General features: G+C 41.3%; 1 protein-coding gene across 3 annotated transcripts; it reads right to left on the reverse strand.

The window, feature by feature from the left end:
• Positions 1-102: 102 nt before the first annotated feature.
• Positions 103-17,880, reverse strand: PI4K2B (phosphatidylinositol 4-kinase type 2 beta). Of its 3 annotated transcripts, none has more exons than XM_083458339.1 (10): positions 17,436-17,880; positions 15,052-15,209; positions 10,945-11,145; positions 10,194-10,325; positions 8,573-8,726; positions 5,002-5,069; positions 4,050-4,149; positions 2,903-3,036; positions 2,576-2,635; positions 103-2,211 (listed from the first exon to the last, which is right to left on the reverse strand). In XM_083458339.1, the coding sequence occupies exons 1-10, from the start codon at positions 17,752-17,754 to the stop codon at positions 2,038-2,040; spliced, it is 1,500 nt and encodes a 499-aa protein (XP_083314465.1). In that variant the 5' UTR covers positions 17,755-17,880; the 3' UTR covers positions 103-2,037. The 3 variants fall into 3 exon arrangements, with proteins under 3 accessions (XP_083314465.1, XP_083314463.1, XP_083314464.1); XM_083458337.1 differs by having other exon boundaries at positions 15,052-15,218; positions 17,379-17,836; XM_083458338.1 differs by having other exon boundaries at positions 15,052-15,218; positions 17,436-17,831.

Here is a 17,880-nt window from a genome sequence, read left to right on the forward strand (position 1 = left end):
TAATAATAATAATACTAAAAAGTGGGGGAACGGAATCCATGCATACCAATGTTAAGCTAAGAAGTGGGATACAGATGTAACAATTATGAGACAAAAAAGAGCTACATTTCAGACCATCATTTTTATTGTTTTAAGAGAGCAAAGTCTGGTGATCTTACGCATTCATAAAAAAATTACAAGGGTTGATAAAAACTGAAGCCACAATAAACTTAGAAATGTGACAGTTTGTTTTTTTTTAAATCCACAATGCTTTACATTTTAAGGCTTAGACATTTTATTTAGTATATTAAGTGCATTGCTCTAACATGCTACATTTTATCAACCCCCTCAAAACATAAAAAAATAAAAAGGCCAATCTGGGGAATTCAGGAGTATTGCTTAGCAGCTTGAGATAACGGCATGGCTAAAAATTCAAAAAAACATTTTTCATAGAAGCAATCTTTCCTACAGATGGTACCCAAGGTCCTCACATTCAAGCGGAACAATGGATGTACAACAGGTATTACTAAATTCCAAGTTTCTGTAAAATTACCTCTGCAACTGATGTTTTATGCCAAGTTAAATCCAACAAAATAGCTCTGGGTTGCCCGGGAATCTCATGACTATAAATGGTCAGGAATCCACAGAATAAATTTCTGATTCACAGTCAGGTTTGGACGGAGCTGCGGTACTGCTATCCAACAATTCAAAAGAGCGGGCTCTTAATATATTAGTAACAGGCGGTTTCCACTTTGGCGTCAGCTGATGGATTTAATGGGCATTGATAACAGTTTCAAGAAACCCTATGTAATATTGTGATTGATCAATATATTAACCTTTTCAATTCTCCATCTATACAAGTGAACCACAAAGAATCAAGACAAGGCATTGCTATGCAAAGAGAGAAGCTGTATGTGCATTGCTAAAAATGTAGTGTCACCCTAAATCCTGAACTCAATCTACAAATACACCTTGGGAGACCCTGAAGTATCAATAAAGGACATTGAACATGCCTTCATCTTCTTTTCCCTATGAGGATTTGTTTAAGCATTAAGAAAGTGGTCTGTGGCTGGTTCAACTGTTGCTGGGCAGGGAGAACACTACCTGTGAGTGATTTAGAGAATATTCTCACACAGCCCCACCTGTACCGTTTATAGATGGGGGAGTTCATCAGCACTCCTCCACCTGTTCATCTATTTCCAACGTATAACCTGAGAGCTTCATATATATTAATTGGACCCATTTAAACAATTTCACCTTTTTTTTAAAGCAGGGGTGAAATCTACACACACATTGCATGTGGGATGTACATCGCACAATATAATTTAAGTATGTGAGGGACATAAATTGAGGCTCATTCCCACCTTCACCCTCAGAAGGATGCAGAAGGAAGGAGGGATGCAAGCCTCACCTTCTAGGGGGGTTGTGTATTCAGTTAAAAAAAAAACCACCAGGGCATAAAAAACGATGAAATAATTAAGTTTCCTTCGGATTTGCAGGATTAATTTGGTCTCCAAATTAAGATGTAATGGTATTGGTCCCAGATCTCCACAGTAAACTGATCACGATATAATTCTGTAATATTTGAGAATATAAATCTGTAATATTTGAGAATATAAACCTGTAAGAAACCCATGTAGATATTTGGTAATTGTTGCAAAAGTTCAAGCAGCTTTCTTGCAGTAGAGGAATGAAAAGGCTGTGCTTCATTTCCAACAAGGAAAATTAGACTTTGATTTCTGACATTTGTATCCAACAGAGCAGTTCTTTCCTACAATTTATGCAAAAGTAGTCTTTGGCATCTGTAAATTTCTTTTCCCTTTTAATGTTAGATACAGAAAACATTAAACTGTCTATAAAAATACAGTATAGGACAAGCGCATTTCCCTGAAGTAAAATTTCACAATTTTAAACTGTAAACGTATTACATTCAAAACACAAAACTTTTAAAAGTTCTGAGGTTTTGGCAGTCCAGCACTTTGTGTACAGCAGAATTACATTATTCTAAAACTTTCACACAACAGAAAGTCTTGCTAAATTGAAGACATTTACGTGTCTCTACCAAGAGGAAAAGAATGGCTTCCGGCTATGGAAAGTCTGTGTAAACGCATTGCTCAGGTGAACAATTCGCCCTTGACTTCCCCCATGACTTCTTTCCACAATCACACGAGGCATCTGAACAAGCTGAAGAGGACTTCTTCCATCCTTTAATGCCTGAATAAGATTAAGTATCTGTAGACACAAAGGTATATGGCATCAAACTGCCTATAAAGAGAGAGCAGTATAGTACAAGCACCTTTTCCTGAAGGAAAATTTCAGTAAAATTTGATGTGTGAATGGGACTGCTTTGTGGTGGCACCCTGGCAATATGACATTTGGGTGGCACCCACTTTGATAGCATTCAGGCACCAGCTCAAAACATGGCTTTTTAACCCGGGCTTTTGTGAATGGTCACTGGTGTGTAGTACCGTATTTTTTGCTCTATAGGACGCACCCGACCATAGGACGCACCTTGTTTTAGAGGGGGAGAACAAGAAAAAATATATACTGCAAAGTGTATTTTTAAAGGAACAGTTACAATGAAAAGCATTCTTACCTGTCCTCTCATCACAGACATTTGCTTTTCAAATGTAGCCTTGTCAAAACCTTTGTCGGTCTTAATTGAAAAAAATGAAAAAGTAAAGTTTCAGAACTTAACTCTTAACTCAAACCAAACTTATCCCCTATGCAACCAGAGATTTATAGCAGTACACAACATGCCACCTTAAATAATAAATCATATTTTGCCAGGGGTCCAAATTTGTCAGAAATATTTTTCAAGCATTTTGCTTTCACAGCTATCGCCAATTCAGAACATTTACATTTCCTGCCAGGTATTGCACATTACTGTAACTAGTTCTGCCGAATATATTTTTGAAGTTACCTTGAACAATTCATAAAGATCTTCGCAAAGATCCTGTACAAAGTTCATGTCAGAAATACGAGGAAGAATCAAATCTATTGTTTCTTGAGAAAAGGGGACCTTTGCTTGTGGAAGCCAAGCCCAATGAAATGGATCTAGCGGAAGACAGGAAGGGGGGGGGGAAGGTGGTTTACACAGCCAAGCTTTTAGATGCATTTGCTGACTTCAGGAAATGCAACTTGATATACACAATCCTGCTTACAACCTTGTGCTAAAAATTAACTAAAATTAACCGGTTCACTGACAAGTTGAAAGACTGAAAAAAGATGCAGCTGAGAAGAGCAATTTATGTCAATTTAGTGCTTAAAACACAATAAATACAAAATATAATAAATACAAAACAACCAGCTACAAGTTAATAATAGATAACATCATTCTCTTTCTTTTCAAAAGCAGTTATAAATAATGACATTCTGCTAGGATGATGAAAGCTCAAAAAAGTGGGGGCATGGTGCACTTCCTTTGAAAGGGTTTTTCAAAAGGATGGGTAAAAAGGTAAAGGACCCCTGATAGTCAAGTCCAGTCGTGAACGACTATGGAGTTGTGGTGCTCATCTCGCTTTACTGGCTGAGGGAGCTGACGTTTGTCTGCAGTTTTTCAGGGTCATGTGGCCAGCATGACTAAGCTGCTTCTGGCAAAACCAGAGCAGCACACGGAAACACTGTTTACCTTCCCGCCAGAGCGATACCTATTTATCTACTTGCACTTTGATGTGCTTTTGAACTGCTAGGTTGGTAGGAGCAGGGACTGAGCAATGGGAGCTCACCCCGTCGTGGGGATTCAAACTGCCGACCTTCCAATTGGCAAGCCCTGGGCTCAGTGGTTTAGACCACAGCGCCACCCTCGTCCATATAAAATGCCCCACCATGACCTTTGCCACTAAAAGAGACAGGATGCAGAGTCTTGCATTCCCAGCAGACCTTAGTGCTTAGGGAGGTTCACATAGGCAACAGTGATAGCTCTCAGATTTTACACCATCTATCAGCAAAGTACATAATCACTATGATGTACCACTAGACAAAAAAGTTATTTACAAAGAGATAGTCACACATATGAAAAGTAGATACATTTATTCAACTTCTTCTTCTTGTGTTTTTTTTTAACTTACATGCTCTCCATTCATCAGGATGTTTGAAAGGAAAAGCTAAACCATTATCAATTGCTGCAATTTTAATAATAGGTTCTTTTTTATCAATCCATTGAATATCCTGCAAGAAAAGTACTTTTAGTTTTAAAATTATTTTTATTCTGAATAGTCACAGAAACAGGATTATACAATAAACAAAGATACTGATAACGCTACATAGGTGAAAAACAACTAAAAAAAAAAATCAAATATATTAATTACTGGTTATAACATGCTCATTATCACATCACAAGCTCGATCCAACAATATCAAAAATTCCACATTGTACATATATTCCACCATTGGATAGAGCTTAACTCTTGCCTTATTGCAACACTAGCTTAGTGTTTTTATTAGTCTGAGAGGGCGTGCCCACTTGTGTTGCTCTTGGCCTAATGTAATTGGATGATAGTTGTTATCAACTGTTTGTTCTATCTGCAGTAATCCACAAAACATCAATAATTTTGAATGTAACGTGTGGGATAGCATGGGAAGTGTAATCTGTCTGTGGGATTAAAATAACTCCGAATATGATATCTGACATAACAACAAAGCTTTCGTATTTGATTTTAGGGTTTAGGAAACATCACTGCAACATACCTGTGTGCCTGTTATTTCATTTCTCTCCAACTGTCATCTATCAGCAGCCATTATATGAGGCTACAGCTGAGAAAGACACACATGCATATGGGGCTTAAGAGCTGAGCTGATAGATCAGCAACATTTGGCTCCTCCTCTTGTGGAACTCTTTCAATTTATTCTGGTTGTTACAAGAACTAAGAACTAGTGCCTACGCCTGCATTTTTCCTCCTCCCTCCCATTTCCTTTTCCTTTTCCCTCATGGCATTTAGATTGTAAGCCTGAACACAGACACTGTCTTATTACCGATATCTGTATTATTTAATGATAGCACAAGCAACTTTTGTCTTCTTACCTTATCAGAAAGTTCACTCTCATCACTCTGCTTTTCATATCTGACTAGCCAATTGTCATTGCCTCTATCTTCAAATAAAATAAGGGGGGGGGGCAGAATCAGTGAAATACATTAGAATAAAGCATATATTTGAAATGAAGAATTCCAATATAATTATCATAAATGTATCATTTGTAGAGAACTGGGATAGTTATATAAATAAAAATTACATTAAATTACAATGCCAAGTTTTTTCATAAAGCAGCAATAGTCAGAACATGCAATCCTCATGATACAATTCATATTTTGAATTTCATTATATGGGGTTTTTTTTGTCCTCCCTGTTTAACTACAAGGGGGACTTGTGCTGAGGCAGAAGTTCACAAAAATATTTGGGTCCCTTTTTCAGAACAATAAGAATCCTTTGCTTATATACTCCTTTACTTATAATGGAAGAAACACAACAAATTCCTCCTCCGCTCACTAAACATTTGAGGAAGCTACAGCAGAATGAAGTTGGACATGGGCCAAGATTCAACTAAGATAAATATTGATAAAGCTAAAGGAAAATGTTTATTAAAAGCTATACCAATCTAACACCATGCTGATCAAGTCACATATATCCAACTGTGCAAAACTGTTTCTGGTAAGTCAACGGATCTCTTTCAGATTTTATACTGTACACATATTTTGACACTGTCCAATAATCAAAAAAATTTGGAGGACAATTTGTAATTTCACTACAGAAATAATAGTGGATCCAATACCATATGACCTTAAAACACTACTATTATGTTATCTGAAATATACAGTACTGGAGGGGGATCTGGAAGTAATACATTACCTCCCAGCTCTGAAAATATGTATTGTCAAAGCTTGTAAAAACATGATGGGACCATTAGTTTCAGAAAGGCTGTGGAGAATCTGGGGTGTTGTACTAATGACAAAATTTATGTACTACAGAAAGTTACATTACTACAGAACAAAGTTTCTTAGAACGATGGTCTTTATTTATTTTATCTTGGAATGAAAAATTCCAGGACAATATCAATATAACCGAGTCCTATTATAACACTGTCTTATGAACTGCATCATGTGCATGTCTGGGTTGTTGTTGTTTTTTAATGATAAAATAAATAAGCATTTGAGGAAGGAGCTTCCTTCTACCTATCAGAACAACTGGCGGGACAGTTTTTGGAGACTTAAGAATACATGGGACAACCAGAAAGAAGGAACAGGAGCTGGTACCCAACACCAGTTAATTCTCCTCTGCAGCTGCAGTTTCCTTTCAGAAGTGACATTTTCTAACCGGAGCCATTTCCCGTTGACTATGTCAAAGTAGCTGCTGAGAGATCAAATGGGAACCTTAAAAAAGATATCCACAAGTCATAGAATCATAGGACTGTAGAGTTGGAAGGGACCACGAGGGTCATCTAGTCCAACCCCTTGCAATGCAGGAGCCTTTTGCCCAGTGTGGAGCTCAAACCCACAACCCTGAGATTAATAATAGTCTCATGCTCTACCAACTGAGCTATCTTAATCTCTGAAGAACGACTGCTGCAAATAACACTATGTTGCTACAGTGTATAGCATATCATTTTAAAGGTCCATAGATAAATCTCACAGTGAGGCAGTAGATCAGAGCTTTCCAAACTTTTCATCTCAGTGGCACACTTTTCAGACATGCATCATTCCACAACAAAGTAATTCAGTTTTACCCCTTTCCAACCCCAGGAGGAGTGTGGGGAGCGCTTGTGCAACACACTGCAGCCGATACACTAACGGTGTCGTGACACACAGTTTGGGAAGTTCTGCGGTAGATGAAGCCACAGCTATTCTGTTACATGGGCCAGTTATGACATTTTGCTGCCCACACCAGCTAAACTACTGAGAGCATACTGATGAGGAAGCACTTGCACACAACCATCGACTATGATGTGACAGTTTCTGTTTGGTTGAGCCCACACTTTCTCATTTGTTCCTAGGAATGTATTTGAAAACCTGATGATGATGAAACGGTAAAGATTTCTACTCCCTTACGAGCAACAAAAGAATGCTGCTGCTGCAAGAGACAAGCACAGCTACCCTTCTAGAAAGGGTTTATGTATAAATGAGCTACCTTTTATAATCTCAGGAACAGAGAGAGATGCAGGGATCAGTCCAACCCAAACATTTGACTGGCAACAACTCTCAGAAGTCCTTCTCAAAGTAACAGTATGAGAAGCCTTTCCTCTAAAATGGAGAGGAATGCCTTGCTTGATTCATAGTACGTCATTAGTACATCACAGCTATGAATGGACATTCATAGCAATTGCCCTTTTTTGAGCACAGAGGTAGGATCCTGGGGCCAAATGCAGCCCTCTGTCTGGCCCTTGGGACTCTTCCTAGGCTCACCAGCCCTGCTTTGCACCCTCCTTGAGTATTTTTGCAAAGCTGAAATATGACCCTGGATTCTGATGAAGAAGAAGAGTTTGGATTCGATATCCCGCTTTATCACTACCTGAAGGAGTCTCAAAGCGGCTAACAATCTCCTTTCCCTTCCTCCCCCACAACAAACACTCTGTGACGTGAGTGGGGCTGAGAGACTTCAGAGAAGTGTGACTGGCCCAAGGTCACCCAGCAGCTGCATGTGGAGGAGCGGGGAAGCGAACCTGGTTCACCAGATTATGAGTCCACCACTCTTAACCACTACACCACACTGGCTCTCTGATAATGCTTCTTGTTTTCCCAGCTGGGGGATAGTCTACTATACAAAATTAAAATTCACATCTATTGTCTGCTCAAGCCTACCACTGCCATGCGGCCTCCAAAAAGTTGCTCAGATGGGAATGTGATCCTTAAGCTGAAACAGACTTCCCCATCCCTGCTCTAGCACAGTATAAGCATATTACTTCAAACAGTGTCAAATCTCTCAAATAGGGTTTGAAAACCTCCAGCCAAGGACCTAATGAATACAGTGGTGCCTCGCAAGACGAAAAGAATCCGTTCCGGGAGTCTTTTCGTCTTGCGGTTTTTTCGTCTTGCGAAGCAAGCCCATTGACGTAGTAGCGCTATTAGCGCTATTGGCTAAAAAAGGGCTAAAAACGGCTTTTTTTAGGGGGGGGATTAGCGGTTTTGCTGCTAAAATGCTTTTAGCAGCTTAGCGATTCAGAATAAGGGGTTTTGGAGCAAAAAAAAAATTCGATTTTTTTTCCGTCATTTTTCGTCTTGCGAAGCAAGCCCATAGGGAAATTCGTCTTGCGAAGCGCCTCTGCAGACGGAAAACCCTTTCGTCTTGCGGGTTTTCCGTCTTGCGAGGCATTCGTCTTGCGGGGCACCACTGTACTGGCATGGCTCCCAATTTTATCTGTGAGGCTGTTCCCCACAAACCACCACCACTTGTCCCAGCCCTGACTTCACCTGTGTGGGGCAGGTACAGATAGGGCTACAAAGGAACAAATGGGAATTTAAGGATCAGCACTAACATGGACCCCAACTCGAATCAGCTGCCCTAGGGAATTTCCCACTGGGAGCCCACCTAATTATTTGTTGAACAGGTATGCCAGAAAAATGAGTATCAGCTATGGAAGTAAAAAAACAAACTATTAAATACCAGTGTTTCTGATTACGTAATCAAGCACTACCAATCTTTCAAACTGAGACTGAAATTGTTTCCTTGTATTCTCGGGCAAAGGGTCTGTTTCAAATTTCCTGAGCCAATAGTCAGCTTCTTTGTAGCCTTCCACAAATAGCTGAAAGGAGCCAACCTGAAATTTAAAATAAACCCTGCATTAAGAAAAGGAACAAAATCGATTCTTAAAGTACCTAATATCCAAGTAGTGTTCTGTTCTTAATTTGCATGATATCAACTGCTTATTTTAAATTTATTAATTTAAATTATTTATTTATTTAGCGTCCTGCCTCAAGAACAAATGTAGCATATGAACAAAAGAGCAGCCCTGCTGATTCTGACGTAAATAAGAACATAAAAGAGCCTGCTGCTTCAGGTCAATAGCCCTTCCAATCCAGCATCCTGTTGTCACACTGGCCAACCAGAGGCCTACAGAAAGCCCACAACCAGGATACAAGTGCAATAGCATCCACCCACTTTTATCCTTAGCACCTGGTATTCGGAGGCACATTGGAGAAATAATAATAATTATAATCAGAAGCTATTAATAGACTTATCCTCCAAAACTTTGGACTTGGAATAGATTCAGCCCATGAAACTGATTCAAGTTGAGATCTGAGAGCTGTTAAATTTAAGTTAAAATAGCCAAAAATATTCAAGCATGTGCTAGGGAAAAGAAAACTGAAGCGATAGATAATGCTGGGGTTGCCATATTTCAATACAATAACCAAAAATCCGGACACAAAAATTATGGAGCAAAAAAGAGCTATTTTTAAGGATAATTGCCAAAATGACACTGCCGAGATGGGTTGCCATACACCCGGATTTTCTTGGACATTTCAGCGATTTCCACCCAGACACTTTTTCTGACAGCCAAATCCTGGCTATGTCCAGAAAATTCTGGACGTATGGCAACCCTAGGTAAGTGTGGCAGTTGTGGAACTATTAAAGACATTCCCTGTTATGGACACATTAGAACCCTGAATTTGAACAGCCTGGTTGTGGAGACCTATGAAAATAATGCAAGTTTGAGATATATCTCTTGATTTGTATTATTTTGACTATACGAATCATGGTGGGAGGCATGAACTATGAAGGAAATTGCATCACCGCCTGTAACAACTAAAATGGTATTCAGCAATTTTCTTGGCCATATTCTTGTTTCTGCACTTCTTCTGAATTGTGCCAAACGGACAGCTGTGCCTATATTTTCCTAGAGCCTGGGTAACTTCTCAGTGTCATTTGCAGGACTCTTTTGAGCAACGGGGATTATACAGAAATCTGAAGATAATAAGAGTTAATGGGAAGTGGCAGCAATAAGGAGATAGTGATAACAGTCTTAAAAAGGCCAAACAAACAAAGAAGATCAAAGAAAAGACGTACAAAACCCACAAAGTATTATTTCGGAATGAAAGTATAACCATGAGTGTTGGTATACCCAGAGAGGTGTTTAGTTTTCTTTCTAACTTTTCTTGAGACGCAACCCCCACTTTTAAGAATTGGGCATTTGGTATGAGGAGATAGTGTTTTTTGAATTCTGACCAACAGAAAGGGAGGAAATCCCTTGAAACACTATGGAAATAAAGCATTTCAAAGGGCTTACCTTAGGAGGTAGTCCTATTCGATGAAATTTTTTGCCAACTTTTGGCACTTTTTCTAAAGCATACTTTTTGCCTCTTGATTTAGCACGATCTATTGCACTGTAGTTGAAGGTCTCACTAACAATCCAGATAACCTTAAAACAAACAGCATAAAACAGGATTTAGAGTCTTTAGCTTTGGAGACTTTAAGCGCGGACACTTAATATAAGGAATAAGGTGTTGGCTTAGATAACTGGCCTCAACCATTTTGAACTTCAAAGATTAAAAACACTTTGTCTTGTCCAGAAACAACAGGAAGCCAGTATAGCTGTTCTGAACATAAGGTAATGTGCTTCCTTCAGCTTAATCCTGTAATTAAATGGGCGGCCTCAGTTTGAACTAACTAAAGTATAGGGATAGGCTTCAAAAGCAGCCCGTGTAGAAAATGCTGCAGCTGTCCTGGTTAGACATTAAGGTATGTGCCACAGTGACTTTGGTCATCACTTCCTAGGAACAAAATCCCGGGGCCCAAGCCCCATTTTGCTCTGACGCCTTGCAGGCCCACATTGCTTTTTCGGGCAGCACGAAGCCTGCAGGTTCCTGAGCCACCACATCACTACCAGAAGAGACATGTGGCTTGGACACGATAAGTGCCCCCCCCCCCCGCGCTGTGGCTCCCAGTGCCCCCCACCCTCCCTGCACCCCCTAATTACACAGTTTAGGTTGCAAAGTCTTATTTCTACAGAGTCAACTCCTGGTACAAATCTGTCTTACCTTTGTTTTAGGCACCACTCCCAATCCCAATTTACTGTCCACAAGATAGGCACCAGTTTCAGAGAGGTATCCCTGATTAGGAACAAGACAGCCTCTGCCAAAACAGCAAGGGCAACACATTTTGTGAAAATACTTGGTCCATTTTGGATTTAGGTGACCATAAGGCTCTTCAGATTTTGGTTTAAATACTCCAATAGATTTCTGAGGAAAGAAGTAAGTAGTTAGTATTTATTAAAATGCCTTCATTCTGAAAGTAGTCAAAGAAAGCATTATGCCCACCTGGTATTTTATCATCTATGGAACAGTTTGGCTCCTGAATAGCCTTGGCTAGAGTTCTCACTAGGGCCACACCTATTACAACTCACACTGTGGAATGCAACCATGTTGTTGTGCGCTGTGTGATGTGACTTAGCGTCACACAGTTGGAGAGAACAACAAGACTATTTCTCTGGGTTTTGTTAAGGTGACGAGCAGCTCTTACAAAATCTCTTCTTTGTGGCTCAAGCACAATATAAATACACTTTAAATAAAGGCAGCAAAACAGGAAACAAAACATTAACATCTTCATTTGGTACAGTATAAAAATGTCTGCAAATTCTAAATTCGTGAGAAAAATGGTCCATGAATGTGTAAGCATTCCCTTCAAACAAGTACACACACTTTCACAAACAGTGTACACAGTAACACATATTTCACATAGTGCATTTTAAGGAATCAGATTCTGTGTCTTTAGCTTCTGAGTTGCAATGCCTTCACTAAACTACTCAAGTGAGGGGCCTAACAGAATGGCTTATGCAGCAAACACATGCAGCAAAAAGACAACCTGCTTTACCCATAGAAATTGAGTATTTAAAAAATAAAAAGACAAAAGCAATTGCTTTTTGTTTTATCTGGGATCACAACTGATCTATGTTAGAATGGATATAATATAATGCAATTGTATTCAGCTGAACTCTATTTCTTTTCAGCTGAACTTCTATTTAGCTGAACTCTAGCTCTGCATATGAGCATTGAAAGTGGCAATTTTATTAGATTTACCTTTGCAGCAACCAGAAGTATGCTGAAAGATTGACTATGCACTGAACCTAGTACTAACTGAGAACAGTGTCAACTTGACCAATGCTTATTATAATCTATGAGGTTTGCTACACTGAATGACCAAAATAATGATGAAACCTACAGTAAAATACTCTAAGGCACTACGGATAACAACTAAAAATGTGCAAATGGAGTTTTCAAAAGTAATTCATTTACAGCTTGCATCAAAATTCTGTATATAATTAAGCTCAAACTCTTTTTAGAAGGAAGCATTCTGCTAAAACATACAATGCATGCTTTGCTGTAAAGTGTGTACATGACTGGCTGCTTTGGGTTGACCAGCTGACAGTAAAAGACCCCTAGAGAGAGATGATAGATATCAAGTCTAAGTCACTGACAAGAGTATGACTGGACCCAGTATCTATTGCTTTATTACCAAGGGCTCATTCATACATACATTCACCAGTTACACATCCTGCAATCAATGACCTCCATTAGACATTGTCCAAAGGAATAGTTAAGTAAGAGAATTAGTGAACATACATTTTGCATTAAAATAGGATTATAACAAAAGGAAGAGCATTCAGTCACTAAGTCAGACAGAAAGTCTTAGGTTGGCAATCAGTTTTTTAGTTCATTAGATCACCATTATCTTTCACTTTATTAGATTGCTTTGTCTGCAGCATCCTTCAGCTCACATAAACATACACAACCACTTTCTCAGTTCCAGTTGACTTCCTGAAAATGATAGGTAAGTTGTTCCCTAGAGACAAGCCTTAAAAATGTAGTGAGAGAGCACCCACATATGGGTGGCCTGAAGATGTGCAATGCAGTTCTACTATTGGAGTTGAGCAGGCCTGTACCTGTAAACTGCTTAAATGGGAGAGAACGAGGGAAAGGGGAGTAGTTTAATAATGATTTCTTGTTTTGTGTTGGAACAACATGGCACAGGGGAAACAACTGAACTCACTGCTATAGTAGTGTGGGGTATGTCATCTGCATTATAAACAAAAGAGAATTTTGAGTTCATATTTTAATAGGGATGAGCCAAAAACCCATGTCACAGCAAATCAGCCAATCTCTAAGGTGCCATAATACCTTTTGTCTTATTGGTTCTACTGCTCAGAACAGTTCTCTTAGGATTTTACAACCCATTAGCCTCTCTATATAATAAAAGTTCTGCTAGAAATCTTCTGTAGGTAAGAAGTAAAGGTAAAGGGACCCCTGACCATTAGGTCCAGTCGTGACCGACTCTGGGGGCTCATCTCGCTTTATTGGCCGAGGGAGCCGGCGTACAGCTTCCGGGTCATGTGGCTAGCATGACTAAGCCGCTTTTGGCGAACCAGAGCTGTGCACGGAAACGCTGTTTACCTTCCCGCCGGAGTGGTACCTATTTATCTACTTGCACTTTGACATGCTTTCGAACTGCTAGGTTGGCAGAAGCAGGGACTGAGCAACGGGAGCTCACCCTGTTGCAGGGATTCGAACCGCTGACCTTCTGATCAGCAAGTCCTAGGCTCTGTGGTTTAACCCACAGCGCCACCCGCGTCCCTCATAGGTAAGAAACATTAGCTAAATAAGACAAATTTAAAAGGCTCAGAATGGCTGCGCCAGTATCTTGGTTTCTGTTTTGCTACCAGTGGTACACACATGGCATGGCATGTGACAATCCCCCTGCCAATAATCATTAACAAGGTAAACCAGAAACTAGATGCTGCCTCACGGAAATGAGTTTCTGGCTCTGAATATACATTAGCCATTGTCTCTTACAGCTAATCACATAGCTCCAGCTAAAATGGTTGCTACTAAAAACACCTGTGCCTGCTAGTCAATATTCTATTTTCTGACCATACTATCCTATCTACAGCCCTGTGTCTTCCCCCTTTTTATAGCCAGCCCTGTATCGGGAAGTTTTTAATGTTTCATTATGTTTTTATATTTTGCTGGAAGCCGCCCAGGGTGGTTGTGGAAACCCAACCAGATGGACAGGGTGTAAATACCACTATTACTAAAGTACGGATTTCCAGAAAAACTCCCAGTGCCCTAAAGTCACCTGGGATCTTGATTTAACACAGTTCATTTATATTCAGCAAACCAAACTGAAATAATACACCATGTTAATAGAACTGTAGAGTTGGAAGGGACCCAAGGGTCATCTACTCCAACCCCCTGCAATGCAGGAACATTTGATGTTAATTTGATGTCCATATATAAATATATCAAATGCTTTTCCGAACAGTCAAAAGTTGCTGAACTAAGAAGTCCTGCTGAATTAAATGGGGTATACTCCCAGGTAGAGTGGGTTTGGATTATAACCTAAACCTGTGCTCACCCACACAATTCTCCAAACTATCCCTAAACAAGGACACAAGCCACACAAGTTACAACTACACGCTGGCACTCCTGATGTATTCTGGAACATACTTTGGCAATATAGCTGTTGCAGACCTCTCACTTAAAATATTGCATGTGAATACAAATGAGTTGAGAAAGAGACAAAGATTTGCTTATTGCCACAGGTAGTAATGAGAAAGTCACAGAACTGGTTTGAAATACAATGCTGCAACACAACAGATTTCATGTTAAAGCTGTTTTACTTGAATTCTTCAAGTCCATTACTCAAGCCCAATTTCTTCACTGAAGCTGAAGAGACCACGAGACTATGGCAAGAAATAAATATTTTCTGCCACTCTCTGGTCCACATTTTTCAAACTCCTTCTCAAGGATGCCATGCTGGATGAAATCTTCCTGAAGTCCAGTTAATATACCAAAATTAATTGTATTAACCAAAGGCCATAACAATTTCATATGCAACTTGTTCCTTTGTCTTTAAGATCTTACTTTATAAAAGTAAGCAAGTATTTTTGGACCCTTTACCATCATTTTAATACGATCATTTGGGGGGGGGGGTATTTTTTTCCAGGCTCTTCATTTCATCTGCAGAAACCGTAGTGTGGGATTAACAAAACAAGCCCCAATGTGACAATGTGTACTTAACTTTGCCCATTAGTTCAGCATTCCACCTTCTTTCAGTCAGGTATACACATGTCTGGGAAACAATGCACTCACTCTCTTAGGATCTTTGACGAAGTAGCTCCCACTGGATCCCTGTGAGATTCTTTCTGGAAAGACTCCACTTTCTATGGCTTGTTCTGCTTGCTGCATGATTTCAGCAAATTCTGGATCATCCAAGAAGAAGTTCATTTCTGCAATATTTCCAACATTTCCTGTATGTGCTAAATAAAACAGTTTAAATTAGGACTGTCAACTGCGTTTATCACTTACCACACAATCCTATGCATGTCTTTGCAAATGTAATTCCCATTAGATCCCAACATAGAGTGTACTCCCAGGTAAGCAGGCATGGGATTGCAAGAATAGTTATAAAGCAACTATATTTCCTAAGTACTATAGGTAAAGGTAAAGGGACCCCTGACCGTTAGGTCCAGTCGCAGACGACTCTGTGGTTGTGATGCTCATCTCGCTTTACTGGCCGAGAGAACCGGCGTACAGCTGGTCATGTGACCAGCATGAACAAGCAGCTTCTGGTGAACCAGAGCAGCACATGGAAACGCCATTTACCTTTCTGCCAGAGCAGTACCTATTTATCTACTTGCACTTTGACATGCTTTCGAATGGCTAGATCGGCAGGAGCAGGGACCGAGTAACAGGAGCTCATCGGTAAGCCCTCTGGTTTAGACCACAGCGCCACCCACGTCCCAATTCCTAAGTGCTATACAGAGATTAAAATACAAGGTAGCCAGCTGCTGCCTGAAGGTTCACAATCTAGCATATGGGAGAGAGAAAAGCAAACTAATTCAGGTTATCTAAACTTTGTACCTATTAGCAACTGTTCACTATGATAGCAAAATGGAATCTCTATGCCTACTGGAAAAAAACATGTCTGTTTGCCAGACACGAGTGCCAAACAGTGCTTTCATGCACTGTTTTGGTGGACTTTTTGCTTTGAGACAGAATGGCATTTCTGAATTGGGGACTTCTTGGTTCACAACTCACTTCTACAAGGAGCTCATGGAGTAACCAAAGGCAGATTATTATCCCCTTCATCTGCAATGTACAGATAACAGCAGTAACCTACTTTACGGTGTTGTTCCAAGGATTACTTAAGATTGGTCTGAACATGCAAAAGAAAGAATGGTATGGTGGAACAGACTATACCACCTTAGGATTCAGGTGAAGGGATGTGTTTTGGGTTTGTTAATCACAGAGTTTAAGACTTCTGTTCGTGGCATTATCCCCATAATAACCCTAATGAGGTGGATTAGACTGAGGCAGAGTGACTAGCCCAGGTCATTCAGTGAGCTACCAGGCCGAGTGGGGATTTGAAGCTGGGTCTCCCCAGTTGTGATCCAACAGCAAGTAACGTATCTAATTGGTCCAAAAAATATTCCCAACACGCAAGTACATCGGGGTGAAAGGCTCCAGTCCGGTCTCCTGGCTTCCTATACCTGCAAGAAGCTTCTTTTTTAAAAAAATAAAAATCAGCAATCGCAAGCAGCCAGCACCTGCCACCTCATTCTGTTGCACTAGGTTTGCGAACCAGGGGGAATTAAGCACTTGGAAAGCTAAAAACAACAACTACAGTGGTACCAGTGGAAGACAGGAGTGCCTGGCGTGCTCTGGTCCATGGGGTCACGAAGAGTCGGACACGACTGAACGACTAAACAACACAGTGGTACCTCAGGTTAAGTACTTAATTCGTTCCGGAGGTCCGTACTTAACCTGAAACTGTTCTTAACCTGAAGCACCACTTTAGCTAATGGGACCTCCTGCTGCCGCCGCGCCACGGCTGCACAATTTCTGTTCTCATCCTGAAGCAAAGTTCTTAACCTGAAGCACTATTTCTGGGTTAGCGGAGTCTGTAACCTGAAGCGTATGTAACCTGAGGTACCACTGTATTTACGGATGCTAAAAATCAGGAGGACTTAAAGAGGGTCGAAATGCGGATGATATGTAAAACGTCAAAAAATAAAAGCGGCTGGCGGGGGACAGACAAATGTCAAAAACACAAGCAGGAAAATAGCCTTTTCCCTGCTCCCCCCCCCACCCAGATTAACCTGACAAGAGAAGCCACGTCCTGCTTTCATGACAGAGGGGGGGGGGGCAAGGGGCAAGATTACACTCGAGGAAGCAAAACGGACGGTTCCATTTCAGCTGCGGGGATGTGGGAAAATTCATATACTGGGGGGAAGCCCACCACCTTAATTAAGATAAAGGGGAGGAGGAGGGGGGGTCCAGCTCTAACTCCCTCCCCCTCTTTTTTTTTTTTTTAAAGGCAAAATAATAATAAATTAAAATACTCAGAGGCCCCGGATGACAGCCCGACCACCTCCCCCCCCCCCCACACACACCTGGGCGCTGCGAACTCGCCTCACCGTGGAAACGAGCAAACAAACCGGGGAAGAACCCGGGCGCGCGGAGGCGGCTCTGACCTGTGGCGCTGCGGCGGCGGCGGCGGCGGCCGCCCCTCCGGCCCGAGCCCAGCAGAGGCTCCTCTTCTTCGTCGCCGTCGTCGTCGTCGCTCCCGTCGCCCTCCGCGTCGCCGGCTCTTCCCTCGTAGTCCAGCTGCGGCCCAGCCGAGCCGCCCCCGAGGCTGACCCTGACGGCGCCGCCCGGAGCCCCCCTGGCGGCCCGGCTGCCGGGCGCCGCCTCCGTCCCCAGCTGGAGCAGCTCCTCGTCGTCAGCCTCTTCTTCCTCCGCCGCCTCCCCGTCCTCTGGGCCGAGAACCGGCTCGGCCCCGGACTCCGCCATGAGGGGAAAGGAGCAGCGGGCGCTTCGGGGAGAAAAAGGTCCGGCCGCCTCTCTCTCTCTCTCAGGAAGTTGAGGGAAAGTCAGGGCAGCATTGGGAGAGCGAGTGGGAGCGCGGGTGGCCTACTG

Source organism: Podarcis tiliguerta, assembly GCF_965153285.1.
Source record: "Podarcis tiliguerta genome assembly, chromosome: 9".
NCBI classification, from domain to species: domain Eukaryota; kingdom Metazoa; phylum Chordata; class Lepidosauria; order Squamata; family Lacertidae; genus Podarcis; species Podarcis tiliguerta.

What these genes read in the sequence shown, in the direction of transcription:
- PI4K2B (XM_083458337.1), bottom strand. Translation starts at nt 17,754, where the DNA reads ATGGCGGAGTCCGGGGCCGAGCCGGTTCTCGGCCCAGAGGACGGGGAG. An exon ending in TTTGTTTGCTCGTTTCCACG is followed by an intron (nt 15,219 to 17,378) that starts GTGAGGCGAGTT and finishes TGTTTTATTTAG; the next exon opens with CACATACAGGAAATGTTGGA. An exon ending in GAATAGGACTACCTCCTAAG is followed by an intron (nt 8,727 to 10,193) that starts GTAAGCCCTTTG and finishes TTTAAATTTCAG; the next exon opens with GTTGGCTCCTTTCAGCTATT.